At 43.3% G+C, this 19,352-nt stretch overlaps 1 protein-coding gene across 2 annotated transcripts in view; it reads left to right on the top strand.

The window, feature by feature from the left end:
- Positions 1–19,352, top strand: part of ADAM12 (ADAM metallopeptidase domain 12) — a 377,221-nt gene that overhangs the window by 282,446 nt on the left and 75,423 nt on the right. Inside the window, exons 7-11 of one of the 2 annotated variants that reach the window (XM_024253866.3) lie at positions 1,309–1,374; positions 2,501–2,572; positions 9,937–10,106; positions 12,688–12,772; positions 17,058–17,206. In XM_024253866.3, the coding sequence (XP_024109634.3) occupies positions 1,309–1,374; positions 2,501–2,572; positions 9,937–10,106; positions 12,688–12,772; positions 17,058–17,206 (542 nt within the window). The remainder of the gene's footprint in view (positions 1–1,308; positions 1,375–2,500; positions 2,573–9,936; positions 10,107–12,687; positions 12,773–17,057; positions 17,207–19,352) is intronic. The other variant, XM_054523029.2, reaches the window with a different exon arrangement.

Here is a 19,352-nt window from a genome sequence, read left to right as displayed (position 1 = left end):
TTAGCACAGCTGGGCAGCAAGAAGGAACATTGCTATAATACAAACATTTTTCTTGTAAAAATCTGTTTGGAAGATCCCGGACTGATGGGGATTTGTTTTATAAAAGATGTTTCCCTCAGGATTATGTGACTGGAAACCTGATTCAAAGCATACTTTTGTGATTTTCTTTTGCTTTTGTCTGAAAGAGTGGTTATAACATGCAAGTTTTAAACTTGAAGCAGTGTGTGTAGTTAACTCATAAACCAGCAGTATCAGTCATCAGGACCAAAGACTAACTCAGCCCCCACTTCCTCCAACTGCATTTTATGGCAGAAACAGAAGGCTTTGTTTTTTGGTTTAATGTTTGCTTTTTGAGACCACCCTCCACGAACTGCTTTATTTCTCTTAAAAATGCGTTTGGAATTCTTCCAGTAATTCACAGAAGAGTGTGAATGCTTTTTGAGGAAGTTTGATTAAAATGTGACCCACTTCAGGAGCTGCCTTTGTAGGGGATGGGGTTCCTATTTCTGTTGCCTGAATCATCTCCATTCATCCACTTCCATATCCACTTTCCATGTTCTCTCAACTGTCTCACTCTTACGAAATCCCTGTTCTCCAGGGGCATATTGCAGTCTTAATTTTTCTTAACTCTGTTTCTTTCTGTTCTCTTTCTTTTTGCTCTTTTTTTTTTCCTCATACCTTTCTCACTTCTCTGTTCATTAGTCTGACAGTTTCCTTTTCTCAAGACCACCCCGGTCTTCCATTGCTTCTAACTAGATTTTTATATGATCATTTTAAAAATGATTATACAGTTCCTGTTCAACATGTATTCTCCTCCACTTTTCTCAAGTCTCAGAACAGGTACACTTGGACCATAAAGACAAAGGGAACAGCCACAGTGCATTGAACTCCGTCGTCTTCTCCGATGACCTTCAAATGTGGTCATCAGAGAAGACCTACACGTGGTCTGAAATAAACGACCTTTGACTGGCTCCTGTTCTAGAGAGTGCTTTGATTTTGTTTGTTTATGTGCTTGTTTTGTTTAATAATCTTGATTTTCTGCTCCAATAATCCATGATTCAGCGGAAAGCTTAAACTCCCTTTTAAGGGTTTTCCAAGTGAAAATGGAAGCTGGTTACTCATGTTGAGAAGGTTTTACAAAGAGATGGTTGGAGTTGGGGTAAACTTCTAGATGGAATGGAGGTGTGGGGGCCTGGCGGGGATGGGGGGTATACATTCTCAACTTAAGGTGTTTGGATTGAGAGACATTGACAGTCTTGATGCCAGAGAGGCATTAAGAGAGATTAAGTGCATGTTTACTCTTGGCAGCATAAAAGAGAGACCCTCAAGGCAACTAAGTATGTGGAGCTGGTGATCGTGGCAGACAACCGAGAGGTAAGAACTTTTTAAAATTCCTCAGTACAGTTGGTTAGAGAAAAAAGAAAAAAGGACATGTTTTGCAAGTTATTACTTGCTTTAATGAACCTCATTTCCTATGTGCTCTTAAAAGCAATGGAAACAACCCATTGAAACAATGGTTTTCTGATTTTATAAACCATACAATATTAAAAATTTATTTGATATATAAAGTAATGGCAAAGCCTGCAGGAAAAAACAGAGTTGCTCTATAGTTAAGCTCTCCAAATAAGGAGAATTAACTGAGGGGAATGACAGAAGGCTTTAGATTATATTCTAAAACATTTTGGGGAAAAGTTTAGTCTTTAAAATGGGACATTTAAAAAATATCCCATATGTCATTAATCAAAATGAATAAATGAAGGAATAAATGAATGAATGAATGAAGGCCATAGAGACACATCAGAAAAATCCTCCCCTCTGAGCTATAGCTTGATACTACATTCGTTTTTTATTTTAATTAATTTTGAATTAGTTTTTCTAAAGATTATCTTCTCTGTATTTATTTACTGCCTCATTGGCATATATGAATTGGGTGATTGGGTAATATTTTCTCGTAGACTCTTTCAACACCTATGAATGAAACAGGCTTGACTATTTTTCAGAAAATGATTCCCATTCTGGAAGGTCAGATTAGAGAGGGGAATGGGAAATTTGTTGATTTTTTTGTCTATTCTCCTCTGTATTGTTTGACAAGTTGCCATGAGCTTTTATTACTTTTACTTTTTAATTTTTAAAAACAAATATAAAGAAAATTTCTCAGGAAGTTAAAATCAAGTTGATGATATGAAAAATGGCTTTGGACTGACTTCTAGTTGTCTGTTTCCTCTTTGCCAAAACATGTCACTGCCTCCATCATTTATGAGGCTGGAAAATTGCAGAAGTTGCTGTCTTGAGAGCACTTGGCTTAGGCAAATTTCAGGGAATTTCAGGGAGTCCCCAGCCGGGAAAGTTATTCGGCAGGATGCAAGCTCATTTCACCATGAACTGTGGAGGATCCCCAGTGGTTTGTAAAATCCCAAGACTTCACATTTCCAGAAGCCAGGAAGATGAAACATGATTGATATTCTTGCTGGTATTAATGCTGACATTTAAAATTGTTAAGTTTCAGAGGCAAGGAAAAGATCTGGAAAAAGTTAAGCAGCGATTAATAGAGATTGCTAATCACGTTGACAAGGTAAGTTCTTTTTCAGTAGTTAAATCATTCAGATCATGTAAATGTTTGGAAATGAGGTTGGGGGACCTCATCTGACTTAGCAAGGAGATGAGGTTCTGCCTCTGGGCCTTGGGTTGGAACTGTTTCCTGTCCTCTGAGCGTGTAATTCCTGGGTCCTGGGGCAGCTTCAGGAGATGCCAAACCACAGCTGTCTGGACTGTGGTGGCCTTGGTGACATGTCTTCCTCCAGGCTCTCTTCTGGTCAGGTGGAATACCAGTCTGAGGGTGTTTTGGACTTCCCGATTAGTTCCAGAACCCCTACAGAGTTCACCTGATCCTTTGGATTCCTCCTGAGCTGGGCCTCTCCCAGGTCTCCCGATGACGGATCCCACAGGCCCCTTCAATCTGTCCCCATCATTGCAGGCCTGTACCAATGTAACCCTGAGGGTGGGCTTGCATTTATAAGGGATCCATAGGCTTCACTGTCCTGGAACACAGAAGTTGACTTTCAGCTAAATCAGCTATTGGAAAATCCCTGGCCAAGAACAAGTAGGTCAGAAACTCATCTTTCACAAGGATGATTTCCTTGCTGGAGGAGCCCCTGCAAACCAGGTCCTACTCCTGGGGTACTTGTTCACTAACCGCTCCTCACACTGCGGGCCAGCAAAGAAAATGGCAGCGCTCTCTGTCTAAACCACCTGTCCTTCCTCAATGTATCCTGCTGGAGAGGATGTTGGCTATTTGATGCTGACGACCCTTAGCCTAAAATAGGCTTCTCACAAACCCCGCATATTGGAGTTGCCCTGTGAGCTTCTGAAAGCATTGCTGCCCTCAAGGGGCAGGGCAGCAGGGAGGTTAGACCTCGAATTTTCAGAAGCTGCCCAGCAATTCTCATGTGCAATGTGGATGGTGACCGCTGTCCTAAAGCAACCATAGTCTCTCAGCAATACTGAGTCTCTTGCCTGCGGGGACAGTGTGAGAAGAGATCTGGTCATGGCTGAGCCTTTCACAGCCATGGTCCTCTGAAACAGCAGATTTTACACATAGTGGTTTGTGAGGGTGCCTCACTCTAGCCTTGTTTCCAAGCAATCTTATTCGATTTGAATTGCATTTTCTAAGTTTTCAGAAAAATGAAGGCAAAGGTCCTTTCAGAAATTCAGCTCCATATTACAAGACCTTATGCACTCTGCATCAATAATTCAGAATGAGTCAGATGTGGTCCCTCCACTTGGGAACGTCAAGGCTGGGTAGGGAAGAAGACATGCAACCCACATAGCATGGTCCAAGGCATTAAGAACTAGATCCATGCTATGAATGGAGGTTTATGGGGATGCAGAAGAGAATCACTTACTTCTTCCCAGGGCCAGGGAGTCTTTGCAGGGAGAGGATCCTCAAAAGTAAGTTCAGTTTCACCATGAGCATAGCAGAAGAGGGAGTATGTGTGATGTGGACATGTGTGTGCTTCATGTACATGTACATGCATGTGTGTTCCTATATGTGTTCGTGTGTGTTCATACGTGTGTGTGCCCTGCATGCGTGTATGTGTGTTTGTATACATGCATGCTCATATTGTATGCAAATGCATGCATGCAGAGCTAGGGCAGGAGGAGATGAAGCTGCAAAGATTCACGATGCTCAAGGCCCCGGCTATTCTACGAAGCCATCTTGATGTTATTCTGCAGTGAATAAAGAGCTAGGTGAATGTTTTTAAGCAGGGGAGAGACGCACGGGATGGTAGAAAGATATCCCTGCAATTATTGTGGAGGGTGGAATAACCAAAGACAAATAGGGCTGAGAGGAGCCTATTGCATAGAAATGATAAAGGCCTGACCAGGCGCGGTGGCTCATGCCTGTAATCTCAGCACTTTGGGAGGCCAACGTGGGTGGATCACGAGGTCAAGAGATCGAGACCATCCTGGCCAACATGGTGAAACCCCGTCTCTACTAAAAATACAAAAATTAGCTGGGCATGGTGGCATGTGCCTGTAGTCCCAGCTACTCAGGAGGCTGAGGCAGGAGAATTGCTTGAACCCGGGAAGTGGAGGTTGCAGTGAGCCGAGATCATGCCATTGCACTCCAGCCTGGTGACAGAGTGAGACTCCATCTCAAAAAAAAAAAAAAAAAAAAAAAAAGAAGAAGAAGAAGAAGAAAAAGAAGTGATAAAGGCCTGACCTGACCCCAGGGCAGGGGAAGTGGGGATGTGAGAAGGACGAGGATTGAGAGAGGCTTGAAGGGATGTGTTTCCTGATTACTATTTTTACCAGTTACTGTGTGCCGGGCTCTAAGTGCTTTGCATACGCTCTCAAGTACATACTATTGTTCTTATTTTTAAAGCAGAGGAGGCTGAGATGGGCAGAGGTTAGTCATTTGCAGGACGAGGGATGAGTGCTAGTCTTGCCAACTGTCAGTGGCAGGGGCTCTTGGCTTTGACTCTACTCCACCTGCTGTTAGTCCCAGGACCTCATGATGACCAAGCAGAGGCTGAGGGCAAGTGGGAAACCACATGACTGCCAGTTTCGTTGGAGTGGAGAGGCAGGTAGACGATGCTTCATACCCAAGGAAAGCAGGAGCAGGAAGAGGAGTTTGAAGGGCACTCTGAGCAGTCAGAGATCTGAGTTTGCCACTCAGAGAGAGGCTATGGCTACATGGAACTTTCTGGAAGTCAGAAAAACCCACATGGCCATTGATATCCTGGGATGATATTGCCGTTGTCCACCTTTGAAGCAGGTCAAACTCCCTGGCAACCCCTGCCTGTTGATGTGTTTTCAGTAGTTACTTTTTGCAGATTCAACTTTATCCCGTAGTCCAGGTGCAGGAGAATCCTGGTGAAAGGCAAATCCTGGCAGGGGGGATGAAGGGTGGGTCTTAGAGGAGACATCAAAGATAGCACGACAGTTAGAACTGGACCTCAGTCTAGACTGGACATTAGAACCCCTGGAAGGGAGTTTGTTTGTCTATTTGTTTATATGTTTACTTTTGGAAATATTGATTCCCACACCTTGGCCCAGGGATTCTGATTTGATTGACCTGGCGCGGGGCCTGGGCACAGATATTCTCCAGGGTCCTCCAGTTATCCTAACATGAAGTGGGACTGAGATGCACTGGCCTAGAGGGCGGAAGGCTTAGGTGCCTGAGCTGGGAGTGCAGGTGCCACTCCAAGGTGAGCGAGTTGGACCATTGCCCCGAAGGCCTCAGGCTATCCTCAGACTGTCCAACGAGGAGAGAACACGAGTTCTTCTTAGACCTCGGGAGCAAAAGGAAATGATAAACTATATTAAGCCCAAACTGGAAATTGCTGAAGCCCCATTTTAAAAAAGGGATGTGTTTGGGTCCTCTGTGTTTGTATTTCTTCCCATTTATTCTAGGTTATATCTTGCTTCAGTTTGCAAAACCAAAAATGAGCAATTGGGGGTTTGTTAATAACTTGCACTGGTAATTAAAAAACACTGTGCCTTGGAAAAGTCCTAACGGACTCCATGGAATTTGCCAGCCTGGCTGTCCTTGTGTTTCTGGCAGGGAGAGAGCCGATTTGCTGAGCACACAGCTACCCCTGGCCCTGGCATCCCTGTCCATCCCCAGCAGATGCCAAAGACCTTGGAGGAGATACCCAGACCCCCTGGGAGACTTGGTGCTTCCAAGTCTATGAACAGATGACTCCCAGCTCTGTTACACAATTCTAAATTTCAGTTTTTCAACTCTACCAATGAAAATGTCTCAGTCCAGAAAACAACGACTGTGCCAGTGGCGACTTCCTCATTTGCTGAAGTCTTGGCTCTCCTGGACCATTCTAACTTAATAACTGCTTGCTGCGTGGAGAAAGAGGACATCCCAGACTAGAAAACAGACGAGTGGTTTAGTGATGAAGGTGACATTCTGGAATGTTCAAGAAATCCCCCCATAAGCAAAACACAGAAGGCATGTCTGACACTCATGCTTCTAGGCCAGACGCTGAGAATTTTCCCTGGGTCCTCATTACATTCCCACAGGAGCCCGGGGAGCGCACCTGCCCATGGAGCTATCGTGGAGTTCGCATCTTCCACCCTTTGCCTCCAGACTGTCCTCCTTATTCATTAGGAAGTTAGTGTCAGCTGCAAATTCAGGGACCTGCTTCTGAAAGGACTTGTCGTCTATGTATTTAATTTCTTTTTTTTAGTTTCTTTCTTTTTTTTTTTTTTTTTTTTTAGACAGAGTCTTGCTCTATCCCCAAGGCTGGGGTGCAGTGGCGCCATCTTGGCTCACTGCAGCCTCCACCTCCCAGGTTCAAGCGATTCTCCTGCCTCAGCTTCCCGAGTAGCTAGGATTACAGGCACCCACCATCAGGCCTGACTAATTTTTGTATTTTTAGTAGAGATGGAGTTTCGCCATGTTGGACAGGCTGGCCTCAAACTCCTAACCTCAAGTGATCTGCGTGCCTCAGCCTCCCAAAGTGCTGGGATTACAGGCATGAGCCACCATGTCCAGCCTCTGTGTACTGAATTTCTTAGGATATTTTCACTCATGTGACAGTTTTCTTCTCCTCCTGTCCCAAACCAGTTGCCTGAAGGATGCAGTTTCCCTCATTAGACCCCAGGGGATTCCGCCTCACTGTTTCTTCCTGAAAGCCTCCAGTGCAGCATCCCTGGACTTCCTATGTGCACCACTGCTTGGCAGTTCACTGTATTGGAGTTAACTGAACTGACAGTTCAGTGTGCCATGCCTTAAGCCCCTGGTGACCTCTGAGCATTTGGGTGGCAGGGGCAAGGTCATCCTAATCTTTGCTCTCTCTGCCACTGCTGGCCCAGCCCACAGCAAGAGGCAAGCAAATATTTGTTGCTGTTGTGTAAACAGGTGAATCACTTCAGCTGGATCTCTGACTGTGTCCACATATGTTCTGGGCTTTGTAAGTCAGGCAGGCAGCTGCCAAGCTCCATTTGTACAGCAGAGGCCCGTGAGCTTCTCTCCGGGCCTGGGGTCACAGTGGGCCATCTTGGAAGGGAGTCTTAGCACTCACAGAAGATGGCAGTGTTACCTAGTGGTTTCAAACATGAGCGTCAGGCTTAGCTGGCCTGTGTTCCAACCCCAGCCATGGAGTCACAATCTTAAGTCACCTGACTTCTCCAAGCCTCCGTGTCTTTGACTATAAAATAGAAATAATAATAATTCTTAACTCATGGAGCTGTTTTCAGGATTAAGCCGCAACACGGAAACCACCGTGGCATCATGCCTGTGATGTGGTAATGCTTACTGAACATTAGCTGTAGTGGTGGTTATTAGGAAGAATCAAAAGGAACCCGTCAGCAGCCCTGGAAAGAACTTTCAGAGTAGGCAGTAAAGGCGTCATGTATGATGACTTGATGTGAGTTTAGCATAAATGACAATCAAACAATGGCACTAATTTTGGAAAGGGGAGGTTGTCTGTTGTATTACTACTAAGTATGAAATCTGTTCTAAGGATGTGGTTTGAGAAGCCTAGTAGGTGGAAATGCAAAACCCATCATTATCATGAAAAGCTCCTTGATTAGGAAGCAGCAAACCTAACACTGAGGAATGATGACAATTAGTCCTTTGCAGACCTTTATTACTGGCTCCATGCAACACTCTTGGGAGGCAGACCTGGTGTCTCCTTCCCAGATGCCAACCCTGAGCCCATGCAAGGTGTCTGACCCCAAGGACGTCTCTTAGCAAGCTGGCGTGAGCATCAGCATTGGATCGCCTCCGTTTCTGCTTTCTGATCACTGTTACCTTTGTATGTAATAGAGCTGAAAATGTAATCTCTCAGTGGACAGTAGCCAAACATGTGCGTTCAGAGTTCCAGAGCCGGCCAGGAACTTATTTTTGCCCCGGAAGCCTGGGTTGGGAGTTTGCAAGTAGATAGCATGGGCCATGCAATTCTTGATTGAAAACAAACTGTTGGGCTATGTTGTAGTCATGTAATCGTCTTGTTAACTCATTCATGTAATGTCTGTAATTGTGATCTGTTTGAAACCAAGTTGGACCAATGCAATCAGCGTATATCTGCGATGCAGTTTGTACTCCAGTCATATTCTCCTGCTAACCCAATGCTCACCAGATGACTGGGGACCAGCAAGGGAAAAGATGAGCTCGCCTTATGTGGGTTAGAATCTAGGGTCAGATGTTCAACTTTGAGGAGTTTCTTGTACTTTAGTTCACCATGTTGGAATGGTGCCTAACTAGCAAATGCAGAACTTCTATAAGTTTTGTTATTGGCCAGATGCTTCCAGCAACTCAGAATAGGACCTGCTTTCATCTGGTGCTTGGCTTTGGCTGCTATCACTAGCCACCCTTTTCTCCGTGGCTACCTGGGATCTCAGAAGATGAGGGCTTTCTCCCTGTGTGCTGCCTCATACTCTAGGGGCATTGAAAGATTTGACAGCCAACCAGGTGACACCATGTCCTAGCCCCCTCAACCATGAGTACAAAGCCATCTCCTTGTCTATGTGATGCCTGTGAGGACAATGGGTAGGTCATACCTCTGCCCTGACCACTCATCCTGGCCCTCTGAACTCCTATGAGACAAAGCCATCCCTTAGTCCCTGGAGGAGTTGCTTTTCCCTGCTCTGACCCAGAACGACCTGCCTGTAGGTATAGTCAGGTATGGGCTGTAGGCTGAAGTTAGGAACACCCAGAGATGGTGGGGGCAGGCAGGGGAGTGAGAAGTCTTGCTTTCAGTGGTGTGCCGATGCTTTGTTTCACAGGCCCATAAAAGAGGAACTTCATTTAACAGATCTTTCCATGACAGTGTTGGTGAACTAACTTCTGGATGTGGGGAGGATAGTCATTAATGTTCCTGAAGAAGGGCTCTGTTTATGCCTTTGTTATTCTGAAAGATATAGACTTCTTTATTTCATTAAAACCTACATTGATTATAGGTGACAGAATATGATAGCGTTGGCCAAGGCGGAGACTTTGCTGAAAAATTAATACAGATTCATTTTCAGTAACTCATAAGCAGAACATTTTGCTCAAAATGAACAAGTTATTGTCCTTGGCAGAAGTGTCTGAAAGATCCTAATTCACTTATAGTTTCACTTGCAGTGGATATTAACTGGCCGTCTTTAGCTATAATGCACATCTGTATGTACATTTTAAATCACCAGTGAATCATTTGAAATGTGTGCTTCCATACAAATGCAAGTAGACAGTAAAAAAGCTAATAACTTCAGCATCTAATTGGTCAACCTTCGAGAACCTAGTTAACACATCACTTTGCATTAGGCACTGCAAATATTTCTTAAATTCCAACACCACAGGAACCAAAGAGCACAGAGATGTTTTTCTCACCTGTGTCAGTGACCCTCAAATAACGCAAATCTGTTCTAATTTTCATTTTGAGTTTTTATTGACATGATCCCAACTCCAATGCCAGTTTTGCCTGTTTTGCCCAGTTTTACAGACCACTGAACATTCGGATCGTGTTGGTAGGCGTGGAAGTGTGGAATGACATTGACAAATGCTCCATAAGTCAGGACCCATTCACCAGCCTCCAGGAATTTCTGGACTGGAGGAAGATGAAGCTTCTACCTCGCAAATCCCATGACAATGCACAGCTTGTCAGGTAGGGAGTTCCGTCTTCTGTCTGCTTAAAAAAAGAAAGAGTGCCCTCGGCGAAGCGCTTCGTTTCACCTGCACAGCCCCAGGAGCTGCCATCTTTCTGCAGAGCACACCGCCTTGTACAAGGGGGCTTCTCAGCTCACACCAGGGGGGCAGATGCCACCCTCACCTGGAACTGAAGGTCTGTTAGGAAAGTCTCCCTCTGAACACCCTGGGAAACTTGTCCCTCTACAGAATTCTCATTTCCTTCTTCTAGAACCTGGACATTTTCTTCTATACCAATTTTTCTGATTTTAGCTGTGATGTAAATTTGTTCTGAGTAGCCTATTTTTTTGTTTTGTTTTTTGTTTGTTTGTTTGTTTGATTTTGAGACAGATTCTGTCTCTGTCTCCAGGCTGAAGTGCGGTAGCGTGATCTCGGCTCACTGCAACCTCCGACTCCCTGGTTTAAGTGATTCTCCTGCCTCAACCTCCCGAGTAGCTGGGATTACAGGCACACGCCACCGCGCCCAGCTAATTTTTGTATTTTTTTTTTTTTAGTAGAGACAGGGTTTCACCATGTTGACCAAGATGGTCTCAATCTCCTGACCTCATGATCCGCCCACCTTGGCCTCCCAAAGTGCTGGGATTATAGGCGTGAGCCACCGCGCCCAGCCGAGGAGCCTGTTTTTAAAGATTCATCATTATTGGTGGAAAATGTATGTTATACAAGATCTAAGGACAGTACTTTGGGTGAATACTGTCAGATTCCTGGAGGGAAAAAAGACTTCACTTCTCCTCCTGTTGTGGCTGTGACTCTTTGGTTTTCTAGATCAGAGAATACCAGGAAGTATAGCACATTAACCTTGTGTTCCCTCTCTAAATCAATATGCATCAAGTACCTGTTAGGAACCAAAGAGTGTTTGGGGGGCTTTGAACACAGTGGTGACCAACACTGTAAATCTCCCTGCTCTCAGAAGTCTCCAGTTTACCGAGAGACAACAATAAAAAGGACAATTTCAGCATGATCAACTGGAAGATGATAAACTAAGGGAAAGCATAGCTCTATTATAACACAAAAATTGTTGAGATGTTGCCGATGCTTTTATACTTAAAAAAAAGGAACAATCTTACAACAATCTAAATTAGTATGAAGTAGATGTTTCTAGAAGTGACAAATTTTTATTTAAATCTTTGAATACTTTGTGCTATTATTCTTTTGTTGTCATGTGGCTTATAGCACAGAAAGGAGAGCTTCTGGGACAGAGACTCTTTCCTTTAACAAACCCAATGTAGCTATTGAACATTTGTGGAAAGTTAAAAAACCAGTCCTACCCCATTGTCACTTCAGAAAATGCCTACGTCTGAACTGAGGCTGTTGGCATTCTTTGATAATTTACTTCGGCCATTTTCACAGGGTTCCCCCCTGCCCCCACCCTTGGATATTTGTGGTTGCCTCACATTTTATGCATTGCTTAGTCTTGAACTACTAAAAGTACATTTTATGTATTTTGAGTCAGAGTGTTTTGATATTTTTCCCAAATGGAGTCTGTCCAACTTGAACATCTGGAAATAAATTATCATCTTATATAACCTTATTATTTATATACATGTATAATTACATCTGTTCATATCGTCTATATAGATGTAAATAAAGGCCGAAATTTCTACTGCTGTAAATATAAGTATAGTGGGATAGGTGGATAGAGACGGAGGGAGGGAGAGAGGGAGGGAGAGAGCGAGGGAGGGAGAAGGTTTTATATACACTTACCACTTTCTGTTCAATTGACCATAGCTAAAATATCTAACTTTTCAAACAATATATCTGTATACATACATGGCCAAGATAGTATTGGTAAGTCATCTGACTCCTTTAAAGGAAATTCAACAAATACGGTGTTTTGTTTTTCATGCATGAGGTTGGAATTAACAGCACTTGTGTTCAACAGGCCCTTGGTGTCATTAGATTCATGATCAGGTTAAGATTCCAGATAGAAGGACGACTGCATTGAAGCCATGAAGTCCCCTTCCAGAAGCTTCCTCCCTAGGTGCCAAGGCTTTGTGGATGCTCACTTGTTCTACATCGGCTCCAGGGTTGATAATTTTTCTGCCCATTTCAATTTTGCAAGCTATCTTAGCGGGACATTTTGAAAGAGTTTGGGTGTCTGGCAGAACTGTAGTAAGTTACCCAGGAAAGCAGTTAAGCTACAGTGAAAATCTAGTAAACCATCTAATGCATTTCTTTTAGTTAACAGTGATTCTCTGTGACTATTTTCAGCCTTTCCATCAGCAGACATTGTTTAAATGGAGCAGCTTCCTACAGTCCATTAGGAAATAGGCAGATTACAACTTACTCATAAGTACAAAAGTAATAACTAGTTGTCGTCTGAGTCTTGAAAACAAAACTCTAAAAAATGCCAGAACCATGATGCAACTGCAGAAATAAAATTTTCAGGGAAAAAAGATAAAATCACATATGAATATACCCTCATACAGCTATTTTTATTTTTGCATATTTTATTGCAGGAGTATCCAACAGAATTTTTAAATATTAGAGAATGCCCCCATTCTAATTTGATTAAAGAAGTCCTCTCTTTTATTTCCTAGTGGGGTTTATTTCCAAGGGACCATCATCGGCATGGCCCCAATCATGAGCATGTGCTCGGCGGAACAGTCTGGGGGAATTGTCATGGTAAGCCAAGGGCATCGGGTGCTGGTTCCCCTTGTTAATGATTCCCCAGGAAGTCACTACTTTTATCAGACTTTGTGAAGATAGATCCTTTCCTTTAATGCTTTTTAGATTTAACTCTATTTTTACTGTAGCTGTATTTATAATTTTATATATCCCACAGTGTTTTAGGAACCGTTTAAAAGCAAATTGCTCACAGGAAAGGTAGGCGTGTAAAATAGCTCAGCAGAGGCAAGCCTACCTCTTTTATGGAGAAACATTTTCAACTGGGACTTTCCAAACCAGGAATTCCTCGCAGCACTGGGGTGAGCCAGGGCATTGGGGTTGCCCTCGTCATGCAGCTGTTGGGACGCCCTGTGGTCTCACCAGACGTTCCTGTTTGGATGGTTTTCTGATGGTTCTGTCCCCAAGCCCAGTGGCCCAAAGTCTGAGGTTTTTAGCTTTTTACCACTGCAAATGCTTTACATACCTTCTGGCCAGTATACAATTTGTCTTTAAAATCACCTTATTCTTGGAAGTCAGAAACCCAGGTTTATTGCTTTATGAGGATCATTTTGTCATATATAAGCTATATATGTTTGTGAAAGGAAATACAATGGGAAGACTATTTGGGACTCGTTATGAATGTAGGAGGGAGGTAGCTTCGATAGGCTTGCCAGCAGGGGGCTTGTGCTCCACTTCATCAGATAATTAAAGGAGAGGTTTTCACCCTATGCTGTCCCTGCTCTGAAAATTTAGTGTCTCCTCTGCACCAGACCTCAGACAGGGAGTATCCTCAGAGACCATTCTTCCATCTCCATTAAACAAACAGAACCCTGCCCTCGCAAGAAACTGTGAGTTCCTCCATGTTTTTTAAACAGAACATGTGTGAATGTTCAGTTGTATTACATAGTGGAAGGAGTTATGTTCTGCTGATGATTACTCTCTCTCCACATACTGCCTAATCAGATCTTCTTCATGAATATACAGAACCAACATTTCCCTCTTCTCTGGGTTCAGAGATTGGTCATTAATGTAAGCCTGCACTAAGGGTCAAAGCTGCGTGGAGGGATTGCCCCCACTTACTGGATTTCTGGCTTGAGCGGTGACTGCCTTGTTTTCTGTGGACCTGGAGGCCCTGCATGTGATCCCCACCATGGCAGGTCCTTGGCAAGTTTGTTTTTTGTTGATGCCGGGTTCATTTCAAGTCAGATCCCAACTCTATTTTTACAGAGCAGACTGTACATTTTTAAGAGGGAACAATTTTCTGTTTCATGGTTCCATGGTCAGTTGCTACTGACTTTGCCACTTAAAGTTGGCATCATATTTTTTTTAGAGCTGGAACTCAATTCTTCATAAGCACGGTAAGTTCTGCTGCTGTGCAGTGCTGAAATGGGCCTGTAACCCACCTTACCAGAGTAAGCGGCTTTCTTCAGCTCGTGTCCCTTATTCCATTTCCATACAAGCATTTGATGAAAATTCCTTCTTTAAAAGGATACAGGGAAGGCTATTTTTAAAAGAGATATATGAAAATGAATGTGGGAAATATAAGCAAATTATGTGTCATGCAATAAGAATCAAGTGAAGATCAAAGTTAATTATCAGGAAATATGTTTTAGCAATTTGACAGCAGTTAACATCATCCTCAGACACACTGCTTACACGTTCCACATATAACAGAAACATCAAATAGGATAAAAATGCCTCAGCACCTTTGATTTCTACAAAAGTCATGAAATCAGCAAGATCAACACCTTGACCAGACCAAAAACTTCTAGACTCACTTTCTTCTCCTGTGTCTCTAAAGTCAACATTCACGGGCATCCCGTGTGACTATGCTTCATTAGAGGACTCACAAATCTAAGAGGAAGGAAACAATGTAGCAAGGAAGCAGAGATCCTCATAAAATTGAAAATAGGATTGTAGTACCATTTCTGTATTTTTCAATATAGAGCAAATCATTAATTTTAGTAACTGAAAGTCATTCCTTTATATCTAACTGGCCTAAAACAGCCTTGGTTTGGAAATAATATTAATAGCATGAATAAAGAGATTTTTTTTCTTACTACAAATGTAAACTGTTTATCAAGGTCTTTTAAGAGACATTCTGTTTATAATCATTGATGCCTGAAAGAATGTAAAACAATCTGGCGACTAAAAACCAAGATATTCAACGACACAAAAGAATCAGAAGAATATTTTTTAAGGATGAATTCCTTGAATTTTGTGCCAGAGCATGGTAACTTCAGCCCCCGTGTTCTTAGACTGACTACATTCTCTTCACCATTGTGTTATTTTCGAGAACCGATTTCCTGAAACATATTTGTAAAGCTTCCTACGACAGGAAACTCTAAAATCTAAACAAAGTAATTTATTAGGAATTTCATCTACTCTAAGATTATCTTGGTTCCTTGATATGCCATTGTTTTCTTAGACAGAAGTCTCATTGTAAACACTGTCAACAAACCTGTAAGATCTTGCATGAGCACACTTTTATCCAGGAGCCTCACACAGACTGTCTGTATCAGTGTGCTCTCTGAAATGCAGTATCATATTTGTTTTAGCCCATTTTCTGTTGATTCTAACAGAATACTTGAAACTGGGTAATTTATAAAGAAAGGGAATTTATTTCGTACAGTTACAGAGGCTGAGGAGTTCAAGGTAGGGGGGCACACCTGATAGGGCTTCTTGAGGGTGAGGACTCTCTGAAGAGTCCCAAGGCAGTGCGGGGCATCACATGGCAAGGGGGCTGAACGAACTAGCTCAGGTCCCTCTTCTTCTTATAAAGCCACTTGTCCCACTCTCATGATAACCCATGAATGCATTAACCCATTAGTCCATGAATGGATTAATACATTATGAGTGCAGAGTCCTCATGACCCAATTACTTCTTTTATTTTTTTTTTTTTTTGAGACAGAGTCTTGCTCTGTCGCCCAGGCTGGAGTGCAGTAGCGGGATCTCGGCTCACTGCAAGCTCCTCCTCCCGGGTTCACGCCATTCTCCTGCCTCAGCCTCCCGAGTAGCTGGGACTACAGGCGCCCGCCACCATGCCTGGCTAATCTTTTGTATTTTTAGTAGAGACAGGGTTTAACTGTGTTAGCCAGGATGGTCTTGATCTCCTGACCTCATGATCCCCCTGCCTCAGCCTTCCAAAGTGCTGGGATTACAGGCGTGAGCCACTGCGCCTGGCCTGACCCAATCACTTCTTAAAGGCCCCACGTCCAATACTGCCATACTGGGATTAAGCTTCAGCATGCGTTTTGGAGGGAACAAACATTCAAAGCATAGCAGCACTGTTTCTTAGAAGCCTCTTGGAAAACATCTTATCTCTTTCCGAAGTACAAAGCACAGAGCAAGATTCAAACAAGGTATTTTCCTTACTCCATGGTATACAGGCCTTTTCAGAAATGTTGTATTAGGCACTGTTTCTGTAGATCATATACGCTAATTAACTAATTTCAGTTTGTAAAAGTTAAGTAACTATATTTTTTAGTTAATTTCTAGTATCTGTTTGAGCCAAGCCATCCAGGCACTCCGCTAAATTAGGGGTGGCCAAGTAGTGCTTGTTGAATGGAGAAGCCGCCTTCCACATCCAAGCAAAAGGTTAATGAACCCCCAGCAGCAAGAGTCAGAGAATCGGGACACCTCCCATTTCCAAAGTCTGCCTGGCAACACAAAGAGCCAGCAAGAATGATATATAACTGGATTATAATCTTAAATGAATGGCTCTTCAAACAGATGACTCAATGTGGTCAGATTTATTATGAAGTATTGTGAATTTTCCAACTGTCCTCCCCGACTAAGCACACAGGAAGAGGCAGCCTCAATGACAACCTCTCAGGGCTCATTTAGAATGTCATTAAGCGTGCTTGCACCTGTCACCTTTATATCAGCATCATCTCAATCAAGGGTAAAATGATACTTCTATTGCCCATGAAGGAATGAGCTTTTCCTATGATGCAGGATGACTTTTTGCTTCATTCAATGGAAGAGTTTTGTGGGGCAATTGTAGGAAGCAGGATGGAGATCCTGCCTTGAAGATGTCATATAAAAACATAAAGAATCACACATGTATACGTGTGGCATACAGACATTCCTCAGCATAAAGGACCCCAAACTGGCTTAATGAAATGTCAAATTATATCTTTTTAAGTTTAAACTAAATGATAGCATTTTACCTTGGTCCCTTATAAGGAATTACATTAAGTCAAATGTTAATGAAAGGTATATTTCTGTGGGGAGGGAGACCTGGGAAATAAGGCCAAGGAGATATGAATTATACACCTGTGCTTTTGTGTTTTCTTTGAGGACCATTCAGACAGTCCTGTTGGTGCAGCCGTGACCGTGGCACATGAGCTGGGCCACAATTTCGGGATGAATCATGACACACTGGAGAGGGGCTGTAGCTGTCAAATAGCGGCTGAGAAAGGAGGCTGCATCATGAACCGTTCCACCGGGCAAGTACCATTGCTTCCATCAGCTTTGACAGTGTGCATAGCTTGAAGTGTGTGTTGGGAACCAGATGAGTCAAAGTGTCCCTGGTTTTCTGGTCAGAGCACCCAGGGAAGCTTCCAAAAAGTAATTCCTTCCCAAGTAGCAAGAGTGGCCTGTGCTACTCTGTAGAGCCATGGGCAGCCAGATGACAACGCTACATGGTGTATACAAGGAAGAGGGCGGACCTCTTCCTTGAGGAGTGGTGGGGATGGATGCTGTCTGTGTTTAGAAATCACTAATTATCTTCCTGTCCCAGAAAGTGTTTTTTATTTGAGCCTACGGCTCCAGCTGCCAGGCAGTCCCAGGAGCCAGCCATCTGAAAGCCTGGGCAGTAGAGATGGGCCACATGTAAACTCACTGGGCAGAGTAGAGATGGGCCGCATGTCTTTAGAGGGTGCTGGGTAGAAGGTATTTCTTTCCCTGGGGTTGGCCCTAGGGTGTTTCTGAAGTAGGTAGCTTGGGGGTTTGTAGTGTCTCTGCCCTGACATCACCTTACCAGATCTTAGAGGTTTAAATGAAATGATTTCTCTGCTTTGGTATATTATGATGCTGTTCCTTATTTAATGCTTTCCTGACACTCCAGACTTGGTTCAACCAGAAAAGAGCAAGACAGTTCTATTATTTGGAGTGTTCAAACGAAGTGGAAACAGATGCACCTTGGAGGGATTAGAGATTCAGATGTGTTCTTATATCTCTAAAGGGCCTATCCCAAACTAGAACTTTGTGCTAGTTTAAGAAGATTCTCATTAGTAACGGGAAGCATGTGCTGGATACAATGCTATCTTCTTTATTATACCTTGAAACCTTATAAACACTGACTTTCATGGAATGTTCCAGCCCAAGCCTGCTCTCTGGCTTTCCCAAAAGGAGACACTGGGGCAAGAGGCAAGTGCTCTGAGCAGCCCAGTGACTCATCTCTGTGAAGACTTGCTGGCCAGGGGACAAGCATGGTGTGAGGGGGTACCTGCTACTGCGATTTAAAAGACCCAGTAGAGGGAGGAATTGTTAAATAATGTGTTTGTGCTTTTTCAAGCAATAGCCTTGTGGGCCTCCTGGGAAATAGTCTGTAGGGCATTGAGTTGCCCTTGAAACAAGGACTGAACAGAACCACATAGCTCATCAGGGGATTGTCATTTCATGGGAGCCATCAGGAGGCATCTTCTTACAGCAAGTGACTGATTCTTCATGTTCATCGCCCCAATTTGCGCAGTCTTCAGGGACATCTTTCTGCTTGTGGTTCCCTCTTAAGCATAATTCAAGGGAATCACCAAGACTTTGTTGAGGAAGTTGCTCTGTGAGTGCGTAATGACAGAAACCAAGGATCTGTACACAAAGTCAAAGTACTAACCAATAGGAAATGAAATATTGCAAAACTCAAGATACTAACACGTGTGTCTCTCCAAAAGGGAGGCACCCTAAAAAGTAATATGTTCCTAGTCACTAAAGGTGTCTGAGCAGAGGCACAATAATTGTTTGGCTGGACATTTGGGGCAAGGATTTCCTTCTTAGGGTATAAGGTTGGGCCAAGGGCCTATAGATGCCTTCTGTTTCCAACATTTCACAAGCCCCGGTCACGATGCTGGGCCACATGCTGGGTGACTTTCAGACAGTGAGTTTGGCAGGAGACTGATGTGCAACTGAGTGGCCTTCATGTTTTCTCACTCTCGATGAACTCATAGCCATAGAAAATGCACTCTGTGTCTAATTTCCCTGATCATCAGATGGGCACAAATACATTAGCCTATGGGCCTCCAGAAATGGTTTCCCATGACTAAGAAGATCATATTGTTAATGTTTTTTAATTATTGACAAACCAATGGAAGAGAGGAAAACCTAGATCAAGAACACTGGACTTGAAGAGATCTGGTTGTCCCAATTCTCACACCATTTTTTAAAATAATATAGGCAGATTAGTAACCCCCTGGCTCTTACATTCCTCATCAATAAGATGAGTGAGTCAGTCTTCATCCACCCATCCACCCATCCAACCATCTATCCATCCACCCATCCACACTTCCTTCCTCCTTTCTTTCCATCTGTCTCTCCCCCCACTTGTTCACATATTAAACAAATATTTTTGACCCCTGTGCTTGTGGGGAGGAATGCATA

Source organism: Pongo abelii, chromosome 8, assembly GCF_028885655.2.
Source record: "Pongo abelii isolate AG06213 chromosome 8, NHGRI_mPonAbe1-v2.0_pri, whole genome shotgun sequence".
Lineage (NCBI taxonomy): Eukaryota > Metazoa > Chordata > Mammalia > Primates > Hominidae > Pongo > Pongo abelii.
Note: the sequence above shows the minus strand (reverse complement) of the source record. Positions and strands in the feature narration are given on the sequence as shown.